The 11616-nt window shown below is 39.8% G+C and overlaps 1 protein-coding gene across 3 annotated transcripts in view; it reads right to left on the bottom strand.

Annotated features, from left to right (window-relative positions):
- ABCG1 (ATP binding cassette subfamily G member 1) overlaps nt 1–11616 on the bottom strand; it is a 61249-nt gene that overhangs the window by 9144 nt on the left and 40489 nt on the right. For 2 of the 3 annotated variants that reach the window (XM_074904123.1, XM_074904126.1), the window contains 9 exons: nt 9578–9723; nt 8794–8917; nt 7617–7731; nt 6771–6919; nt 6486–6587; nt 3879–4047; nt 3040–3140; nt 2423–2581; nt 924–1042 (listed from right to left, as the gene is read on the bottom strand). In XM_074904123.1, coding sequence (XP_074760224.1) covers nt 924–1042; nt 2423–2581; nt 3040–3140; nt 3879–4047; nt 6486–6587; nt 6771–6919; nt 7617–7731; nt 8794–8917; nt 9578–9723 — 1184 coding nt within the window. Of the gene's footprint in view, nt 1–923; nt 1043–2422; nt 2582–3039; nt 3141–3878; nt 4048–6485; nt 6588–6740; nt 6920–7616; nt 7732–8793; nt 8918–9577; nt 9724–11616 lie in introns of all 3 variants that reach the window. The other variant, XM_074904115.1, reaches the window with a different exon arrangement.

Below are 11616 nucleotides of genomic sequence, written 5' to 3'. Positions count from 1 at the left end.
AGTGCACTTAGCATTTGAATTTGTGAGCAGATACACTATCATGGATTCCATGAGCATGATAGTTCCCTCCAGCTTCAGGAGACCCCACACAGGCTAGATAATGGGTTAAGGCCTCATCTTGAATTCTAGCTACTAATTCAGGGGGTTCAGTCTCTTCATCTTTGACAGGTCACTGTTTAAGACCTCATTAACCAAATGAGAGGGTATTTTAGCTTGGTGTTTCTCAGTAATAGCGCAGCTTGAGCATGGTAGAGAAAAGGTGGATGGGAAAATTCACCTCATTTTATTTTAGTTATAAACATTTAAGTGTCTAGTCCAAACTAACCCTCCACGCTAAATTCCAGAGGTTTCCTGACAGCAATCATCCCATCATAAGAGAGCTGTCTCGGACAGCAAGAATGACAGACATAAATAGGATATAAGAACTATGCCTATGGTTCTTAAAACACTGGTTTAGATTAGAGATGACACAAATCCCACGCCTCTTGTGGCAGTGCTACTGCAAAACTTAAAACCAGGTCTTTATCCAACAAGTCTACCTAGGATACAGCAGTGATTTATAGAACATTTTCTTACAAAATGAGGTGGTGGCATCAATTTCTCAGTGGGGCATACTATCCCTATTATTTCAGAAATCCACTGTTGCAAAATCCAGGAAGATTTGCATGCCATGCAATCCCACTGAATTCAAGGGGACTGACATGGACTTGTGGCTGATAATTTATACTGAGTTCCTATTTATTTCACATCATATACAACACAAAATGCAGTGAGATAATGTGGTATGTATCATACATACATTTATACACTAAAAGGATGTGCTGTGAACATAGTCTTTTTGGCACCCAAGATAACCAACCAAACACGCAAAGGCAAACAAACAGCATTTCCAAATGGGAGGTTAATGGCCTCGCTAGCAGTACCTGACATAGGAAATGTAGGACATCCACTGGAGGTATGCTGGGATGGTATCAAAGCTGACAAAAAATCCAGAGAACAGAAGCACTGGGATGGCAGTAACTGGGCCCACAAAAGTGGCCACCTGTGAAGAGAAGGAATAGACAGTCTCTTGTCAGTTAGCCAGAGAAAAAAATTAAAATTAACTTGTTCTTTCATCTGATGTCCTGATCTCCAGTGAGGAAACCAGCCTTTAGAACAGTTGACTTTTCTTATGGCAAATCCTCTGTTTTGTGCCAAACCCAAACAGGTAGTGAGAACTAACTCTTTAGGCAGTGGAGAGTGATGCTATTCAAATCTTTCTTATAATGCTATTCACCAAAATTATCACAGTTCCAAATACTAGGAAATTACTGATTTTTTGGGGATTAAATTTTTTGTGAGCAAGAGGTTGTTAGATGCTGTTAATGAACGAAAAGGGGTACTTCTCCTCTTCCTAAACCCTTCTACTAGATGATGATGCTGCTGTGCTGGGATCTGTCCTTTGAAGGACTTGAACCCATCAACAAGTTTACAGAGCAAGATGGGCACTGTGATCCCCTTGCTTCTTTGGGCATGAGACCCCTCTTCCTAATATTATTCTTTCTCACTCACTTCCCACTGAGGACACACGGACCTCCCTCCTGACAAACCCCGCACTGTTCATGCTTCAACCGGTCCTAAAACATTGTGATAAGAAACATCTCCAGCTAGGTGGCTTTAGTGGAGAAGACATCTTGACCCAGCTCCAGCCTGTCCTCCCTACATCCCCTCCAGAGCAAAGGGCCACATAAGTATCTCTGGGGAGAGCAGAAGCATGGGGATCACAACAGGGCTATGCTGGTCTCCACAGGGTGGCACACAGAGGGAATTAAGTCTTCTACTTCAGAAGTCTTGGTAGCATCAATGCATATTGATGTCAAGCACCACAAAACAGTTCTTCTGTGGAATGGTCACCTCAGCACATCTCCTGCCAGGAAGCAGAATGGAGTTACATGGCCAGTTTCCAGTGTGACAGTCATGCCAACAGCTGCTTCTTTTCCTCTGTGCAGAAGTTAAGTTTCTGGGTAAGCCTCTTCCTCCTACCTTGTCTCCTGTAACCTTTTCTTACGTGTATGGAAGAACCCTCTTCCGAACTAGTGCTCCTCATGGCCTGCCTCCACTTTGTAGATGCATAGAAATGCATCAGTCCTACAGTTTCTAGGACATGCTCAGCCTGGGGTGAACAGCAAGTGACAACCCACTCACACAGGGGCAGGCACAGACCCATTCAGATGGGGAAGGAACTTCAAAGCCTCATATCCATGCATTTATATGCCGTTTAAGTTGATGCTAGTGGGAAACATCAAGTAGCTATATCAGATCAAGGCAACTTTTTGCCTGTCATCTCGCAACAGAAGTCTTGGGGACACAGCAGCAGTCACAGTAAGCAGTCAGTGTTAGGAGACCGCAGGGTTCCTGTGAGACCACAAAACACCACCAGTACCTGGAGGGATGTAGAGGCTGCACCTATAAGAAGACCCAGTGACTGAGCCACTAGGGATGTCATGGTTCCCAAAGCTGCGAAGAGGACAAATCGAAGTGCATCAGATGGCTGTGAAGTCATCCAGTACACAATGCTGCAGTAAGCCACAGGGAACATGATCTGCAAGAAGGTACACTTGGAGTTAGTCCATTAAAGCCAAACATTCACTGTTATTCTGAATAAGATGAAAACATGAGCTCCAGTTAATCCACAGCTCCCAGTCCTTCCATTACATGACAGGCAAGGCTGAAGAGAATAAATACCTCTGCCACAGACTGTGATATCTATCTTACCCCTTGGGCATTAGAAAACAGATCCCATTCACTTACAGCCCTTTTCAATTCCCCTTCTGCAAAATAGCAAAGATGGTCATCTGTTTATTAAAAAAATATTGGCTTTTGTGAAATCCTGCCATTTAGTCTTAGGGTGCTTCTGATCTGGACCTGAAGCTTTATCACACACATATAAACAGTTTCTCCACTATTCAGATGAATAATATACCAGTACTAATCTTCTTGGCAAGTGGATTTGCCATGAACTTAAATGGTTCTTGTTTTATCGAAGAGTAAAGCATATACCTGAAAAGGAACATCAGCCATGGTTTTGGCGAGATAGTAGGCTTTCAGGCTGTACCAGTAGTTCAGATGCTCTCTAAGAAATACTCCCATCTCAAGAGGAACTACAGAGAACACAAATTAGTAAGTTAGGTTGTCAGTGTAATAATGTTGCACATAATAACGTAGTTTCTCCATATCTAATCCTTCACTGCTGCAGTCCCATAGTGGGACTGGAACTCTGAGGCCTTTGACAGACCAGCAGCAGTTTCAGTGATTTGTAATAAAATGTCAGCCCTGAGAACTGCTCACTGTTTAGATTATGTAGCAGTCTACTTAGATCATCTGAACCTCCCTTAAAGAGGCTTTTTGAATTAAAACTGGTGTCAAAACTTAAAGAACCTGGTTATTGCTTTTGGTCCTGCAGGGAAACCAAAGTAGGGAGTGGGTACTCCCAGAGGAAGTATGGAAGAGTCCATATCGCAGGAGCTTGCTTCTGATACCACACGAATACCCTGATCTTATGCAGAAGTCATGACTTAGAAGTCCTAGAGAAATTATTACATCCCCCCTAAGATCAACAACAAGCTCAAGATATGGTTGAGATGCACTGGCACAAGGGGAAATTCCAGTCCAGCACTGTGAACTGTCCAGGCTGAGAAACACTGGCAAAACTGGGGCGACAAGCCTACCTCTGTTTGCTCCTACACAGCAGTTTAGTGAGTGCAAGATTTATCCCCACAATTGTCTTAGAAGTAGAAGCACAAGTCAAACATTACCTTATATGAAATGGATACATTAAAATACCCTCCCATCTTACTGCAATCTCCTTGTATCGATATAACAGTATGACTGGTACTCACATGTAAGGACAGTTGGCATGAGTGCAGCAAACATAAGAAACAACATGGAAAAAAACAGGAAGCCGGAGTTGCTGAGGACTTTCTTAGCTTCATTGCCAATGCCCAAGTAAAGCAAGCCAATGAGCAGTCCAATGCCAATGTGTGAGGTGATACGCAAGTGTGTCAGGACCTACAAGCAAGGAAAGAGTAGTATTTCTGATCAGAAAGCCTGGGCTCAAAAACAATGGCAATATGACTGAAATCAGATATATAGATCGAAGAAAAGGAGTACTTAGGTGCAGAAGAACTTATCTAGAAATGGCAAACTACTGGCAAACTGGGCTTCAGCTAAGACAAATTTACTGTAATGAGTTTCCCAGGGTCAATCGGACACACGGCTATTACAGTACAGAAGAATGCTTCCTGTAAACACAGGCATAAACTGCAAATGCTGTAACCTGAAATCTTACTGTCTGACAACATCATGGAGCCACTGGCCCTCATTCATCAGGAAAAGAAGAATTTCTCTCCGGCTAAAAGATAAATTTCGCAGAGCAGAAGAGAGGCAGAAAAGGTATTCCAGACTTGTACAAACCAAACAAACTTAAATCAGGCATAAACTAGCCTTCTGTGTCTCCTCTGCAATACAGCATTCCTACAAGAGGTATGAAAGAACAAAAGAAATAATAAAATATGGAACAACTGCAAGCCTTTACAGTTAAGCAGGAAAAATATCTTAAAAACAACAATGTTGTTGCATTATAAGCTGTGCATCCAAAAATAAGTTACTGTTTCCCCTTGGCAGAGATGAATAGGGGACCATATGATCCACAGTTAGTGCTTGTATACCTCTGACACATGCTCTCCAAGGGTACCAGAGACATTCTGATCAGCTAGTTGTGAAGCTGTATGTATGCTTTGGATTGCAAGAGCCCTTCCATATGAACATGTCAATGTTTTTTTGACCAAATATTTGGTGCTAGACCAGATGTGCAAATTATTCCAGATTGCAGGAAGGCAAAATTCAACAACTTAATTAATCCTTGAATGACAAATGCATTATAATGTAAAACAGCAAGGGAGAAGAACAAGTTATAGCAAAGAAATGTGCTGGCGAAACAATAAATCGGCATAATATATATGGACTGGAAATAAGATGCTTCCTAACCACTAGAATTGCATGGTTCTGTCACATCTTCCCAACCAGAGCAGTGGGGAAGACAGCCGATTGCCTTTACTATGGCATTCAATACAGTGTTTCCCTTTCTGAAAGGGAGGGAATACTGTGGTTATCTAACAGAAGAGGCCTGGACACAATGGACCAAGAGGTTTCTTCCCAGCCTGTAGTTCTATGCAGACATGTCTACACTGAAAACAGTAGTGTCCTACAGAGACACCTGCCTGGGTGCAGGGCAAAAGCAGTGTAGCTGCAGGATCTGGAGCTCAGTGAAGCTCAGCTTTCCCTGTCACAATGGTAACTTATTCATGCTGAGCTCCATACACATAGTTCAATTGCTTTTGGTTTCCAAACTACCTCATATGAATCCACCATGTGCCCACCAGTATAGATACACTGTCTGCCTTTCCCCTTTTCTAAGGTCAGGTATGTCAAATTAATATATCAGTATATAGCAATGTTTATGTTGTTTTCCCCACCCCTCACGTAAAGCACTGAAAACCTTCCCACATGCAGAAAAAGCAGCAGACAAACCTTCCTCAGATTTATGAAATTGTCAGTTTGTCATAGAGAAAAGTACTTGGCTAATCAGTACCAGTTCTACTGTACACAGTAAGTTCCCCGGACAGGTGTGCATGTAAGGTCTAGTTGAGGAAGCTCATCTCCTTAACTCATGTCTGTTAATGAAGGGGTGATCCTATCTAGAGGACATTTCAAAGCATTGATCAGACAATGTAAATAGTCCTATCTCTTGAATTCACAAACAACTCAGCTACTTAAGAGGTAAGAAAAACTTTCCTGAGTAAAAAAAAAAAAAGTCCCACTGCAATTTTGTTAATGCAAACTAGGCACCCAAAACACATGAAAACTGCAGGGTTTGGGATTTTGAAGGCGATTGTTTATTTTTAAGAAAAAAGGTGAGAGATTTTTTTTTTCCCCTTGGGAATGATGGGTTTCATTACGATACCTACATCATCTTGATATTAAATGTATGAAAACAGAAATGTTCCCTTTTCAGAGAAGCAGAATTTTTATTTACCAATTTCCTGTTTCAAAAATAAAGACTAAATATTAACCTTACATCACACTGAAATTATGATCTCTGCCACCCTGAATTTCCTGGAAAAATTAATTTTGTGACACACCGGTACAACTTCTCACACACATTCCAGTAGGATAAATAACTGTATAAGGGACCTGCCAGCACAGAGGGGATTTAAACTTTAGATTTTTAAGCCAGATGCTTCCGAGTTCCTCTGAAGAAAACTGTTGTTCACAATGAAGACAGTACAGTTAATGGCAAGACTGAAAGATCAGTCTCTTTCCTTTGAAATTCTGTGATGATCTTCATGCATGCACTGTTGGACAGGACCTTTAAGGCGTATTACACTACCTCACAACTAACTGAATAGTCCTTTTGGCTACTAAAGTTATTATAAAAGCAGTCTTACCGAATCCCTCATGATGGTGAGAAAAGTTCTTTTGAAGAGAATACAGAACTGGGTTAGGCAGCTGGCAGAGAAGCTGTGGCAGCCTTCTGTGGAGGAGGAATCCTGCGGAAACACATAAAAGAATAAACTTCTTTCTTTGCAGTATTTCGCTTAGTTTTCATTCACAAAACCCCACTCTCATCAGCTGAATGTGTCCAGAAACCTCCTCCATTGACCAAGGATTTAAATTCTCTTCCTCCCCCTCCAGCCTCAAGCCATGTCCATTAGTTGCGATATACAAAATACCTCTTCAGAAGGCCGGTGCCAGAGGAAGGGATTCATCTCATTCTCACCACCAACATCTCTCTTGTAGTCTGTATCACATATTCTCTCCCGTACTGCCCTCACCAGCCGGCTGTTCTGGTCTCCATATTCACCAGATGCTACTTCCATAACTACAAGAAAAAGAAAGTAAGCTACGATTTACAATACTGACTAGCTACAAGCCTTATTATTAGATTCCCTTGATTCTGTAGCATTGACAGAAACAGAGTTTTGTTTAGAACAGGTTCTAAAATGCCACATGCAAATTTGCATGTACACACACAATCTAAATGTATCTTTCTATAAATCTTCAGAAGTTCTCTTCATCCTGGAAGTTAAATGAACCATTTTAGAGGAAAGGCAGTGAATATGGGAAAGTCTTGGTAATAAAAAATGACGTAAGTCTTTTTTTGTGGTCCCTACTGCTTCTTTGGAATTAAGAAACAACTGGAAAAACCCTCAATGCTATTAGTTGTACAATACCACAGTGGTATTTATTGTTCAAGATAAAAAAACTCAGAATACTGGAGCCACTCTGAAAAACCACTAAGATTAATTACTATGAAACACTAAAGAGAATAGGCTTTACCTTTTATTTCCTGGATCTGGACTTCCACCAGAGAGAAATATTCTCTAGATTTTACCACCAGATGGCATTCAAATTACTTAGAAAAAAAATCTGAATAATTTTATTTTGAATTTTGGTACATATATGTACACACACACATATGTATATATGTACAAAATATATACACCATGGTCTCCATTACCCTGAAGGTGCTAATCAAATACAAAATAAATTAAATAAACTATTCAAACTGTCCTTACCAAAATCTGCTGGATTGTGGTAGGTTGGGCAATTCAAACCCAAATCTCTCAAGTAAGGGACTAGGTTTAGTACCTTCCCACGATAAATGCATTGACCTTGACTTAAAACATAGAGCTGAAAAACAAGGCAAAGAAAAGAAAAAGAAAAAAGAAAAATGTGTGAAATAGTATCAAAGTATTTGAGACAGCTATCTATATGACAGCAATCCATGAACCTAATGACCTCTTGTCCCTATGGGAAGAATACCTTGGGAAGATTTGTCACCACTTGGAACTACTTTTGCGTGGAATTACAACTAATGGAAAACAAAATGCTTAAGGTTTGAATTCTCCAAACTTTCCCTCCAGGGCTTAAAGCACATTAACACAGAAACAGACTAATTCCAGCCTTAGACACGTGCTGAAAATAGGCATGAAACTGTAGAGCCCAGCCATCTAATTTCCACACATTATGGATATTTATGTCTGGGAGACAAGGCTGGTGAATGCAGGAATGGAAGGAGCGGTGGAACAGCACAGCAGTGGGAAACAGCTTGATTATTCTTACTTTTAGCCGCACTATTGACTTTAAATAAACCCCCTTGCCAGACTAGCAATCTGCAAGAGTTTGTTCACCTATGGTGTAGTAGGTTTTCTCTTAGCTCTCTCAGGTCTAATTTAAATTTCCTAACAACATTAAAGTCAATTTAAATCTAACCCAAACATGCATGGCCCACATCCTGTTATCAGGTTGGAAAAAAGATCTCCAACTGACTTCATTTCAATTATTATTATTTCACATGAATAAACTCTTCTGAATTTACACCTGCGTATCTAGGATGAGAATGTGTACTAGCAACATTGCAGACATTGGCACTAAAGTTCTCTTGCTCTTAAATTACTCTAATTTACTTTACTGACAGCCCTGTGCCCAGGAGCAGTGGTGGGTGAAGGCATGACATATCACAAGTGTGATAATCATGATTTCACAAACATATCAGTCAGATTCTTCAAAAAACATTACATGTAAATAATGGAAAAGAGCAGAGAAGAAGAAAAAAACATAATGAAAAAGTATATTTATTTATTAGATTTGGAACTACAGACTAGAATTATTCATGTTTTTACTTAAAAGTGTAGCCTTGAAAGTATAACCTACCTAAACCACACATAAAGAGAAAGAGTTTGAGAATAATACCTGATCAAACAACTCAAACAGTTTAGCACTGGGCTGGTGAATTGTGCAGATGATGGACCTGCCACCCTGGGCTAAAGCCTTCATCAGAGAGACAACCTGAAAACATGATGCACTATCCAAGCCACTGAATAAAAAGAAAGAAGTTTGTTATCCACAGGTCCATAGGCACCACTCAAAACTAGCACAAGTATTTGCTACTTCGGTCTCTCACTATTATCCTTTTATAGATTTTCTCTGTAGCAGTTTAATTTTATCATATGCCAACCTTATGCTTGTATTTCTCCATCAGTCTTTTAATTAAGTTGGAAGTATGCCTGACAATGAAAAATAGAGTATTCTCAAAGCTGCCTTAAGGGACTTTCACATTTTAGGACTGCAGATTTAAATGCTCCCAACTTTAATGAATAGATACATATTCATAGTTCTCCCAGCCTCCTTCTAGACTGATCACAGAATTTGATTCTAAATATGCTACATTCATTATTAAAATTCACATTTTAAAAAGCTATCTTTGCTTGAAAAAGAAAACTCATGCCACAATCTGAAAATACTTTCCCCTCTCTCCTCCTTCCTGTTTCACTTTGTGTCTCCCCTAAAAATTATTTACAGTCCTATAATCCGGTGGTTACAGTAAATTATTTCTTGTGGCCTTATTCAGTACTCACAGGCAACAAAAACTGAGCCTCTTCCAAGTGCTTAGAGGTGAATAACCTTTCTGCAGCACAGTTCTACAATATAAAGCACTATTTGCCTTGTCTATCTTTAATTTTTGGCCTTGAAGTACCTGGTTGGCTCATCAAAAAACATGACAGGAGGATTGTTCACCAGCTCCAAAGCAATGGCAAGACGTTTTCTCTGGCCTCCAGAAAGACTCCCAGTCCTCGTATTGGCACATGTCAGCAAACCGAGGGCTGTCAATATTTCCTTTACCTAGAGAAAACACAAAAATATATAATCTAAATTTGTTAGCACAAAAGAAAAGCCTCTTTACTGATTTTCATGGAGAATGTAAACTAGCTCGTGACTTTGTTTCACCATCCATACACTGAAGCCTTTTCCATCTAATGTAGCATTGATTGGATTCAGTGGGGCTTAACAGTCTAACATTTACTATTCTGACCCAAATTCTACTTATTTGTCCTACATTACCTATCTCAGTAAGGATACCTTGCCTGTGAAAAAGGAGTGGAAATCAGTTCTTCCATTATCAAAAGAGCTTTGCAGCATGTAAGGAGTTATTACATTGTCAAATCAAGCAGCTTCTTTCAATAGAACTTCTAGGCTGTATTTACAAGGGACTATATAACAAAAATCAGTGGTTTCTATAGAGCAATGACCTGCTCTTATCTCATCTGTTCTTCACAGTCTATTCTTTAAAGTCATTGATTTTAAGTGTTTTCATTTTCCTGAGAGCCAATTCAGTTGCCACACATACTCTCAGATGTTTGGGATTTCCTCAAGGTACAGCCTCAGGAAGGGCACAGCTTGTCCCAATGTCTTTGAAGCAAAAGGAGAACAATCCCAACCTCTACGAATCTTTCTGTTTCAGGGATTGTAGATTTGGCCTGGTAGTCCTATATGAGGAAAATAGCTCTTCAGCATCCGTAAAAACATGGCCATAAAAAAGTGAATCTAAGCTACATTGTTCATGCAATTAAAAATCTACCACTTAAAATACACAAAGAAAGCCCAGACACGTAATACTTCACTGAAGTACACGAAAAGGAGCCTGTCATTTTTAAAGTAATAGTTGCTTGGATGGAGGGAGTTTTCCAGAAAGGGTGGCTAACATGGTAAAAATCAGTTAGACCAACCAGGGCCTGACCCTTCACTTGTCCTGATTTTGATTTCCCAGAGCTACCTCTGTCAGTGAGGGGGGATGGGTGAAAGAAAAAAACTCACTGACCCTTGTTCTCACAGAGAAGTGTGCAACTACCTCCTTCCCTTTAGCTCTAGGAAAGGTGCTACGGGACACGGGCAGCACAAGCTAGGTCAACTAGAAACATAAAACTCTGGTTCACTGGAGGATTTTTCACTTGTCCTGTTAAACAAGCATCTTTAATCTTGCTAACACAAGTGCATAAATTTATAAAATTTATGATCAACATCCACCTTACAATTTACAACGATAAAATGAATCATCTAGTTGAGCCACAAGTCAGTAACACTAACCAGAAAATTACTGCCCTTCTATTACGTGTTGAATACACGCAATACAGCAAGGTTTTTCCTCAAAGAGCTGTTTGTAATTACAGTGACAGTGTAAACGAGTGAATTAACTTGCTTGGCCTAATTTACTAAAATGTAAATGAATTAAGGCTTTCAAAGTACAAATAAAATTAATAGCTGTTTCTAAACAAATATATTTTCCAATTAAAAAAATTTGTGTTTACCTTATTAAAAAAAAAAAAAAAAAAAAAAAGGTTTTGAGAGAATCAATGCAATCTTAAACTATCAAACATATGTGGATTCCTGTAAGTTTCCCTCTCTGGAGCTCCTTCTGATTTTCAAGGATTCTCCGAGATTGAACAAATGCCAAATGTTCCAATTTGGGAATAAATAACACAGAAAAGACCGCCACAAAAATGGCTGCTCTACCTTTGAAGTTGCCACAGTTTTCACATTTCAGGCAAAGGGCATACTTCTGACCAGGTGGGTCAGAAGCAGTTTCACCTTCTCCTTTAAAAATCTCCACTTAAGAATCACATGCCAGCTACTGTCAGAGGTGTCTTTTACTAGAGTAAATTCAACAAGTCAAGTTCAGGCCTCCATCAGATAAAAGAAAGGCATTAAACTGGCATCTGGGGAAGAGCAGGAGGCCTC

The sequence above is a fragment of the Athene noctua genome, chromosome 1, assembly GCF_965140245.1.
Source record: "Athene noctua chromosome 1, bAthNoc1.hap1.1, whole genome shotgun sequence".
NCBI lineage: Eukaryota > Metazoa > Chordata > Aves > Strigiformes > Strigidae > Athene > Athene noctua.
Note: the sequence above shows the minus strand (reverse complement) of the source record. Positions and strands in the feature narration are given on the sequence as shown.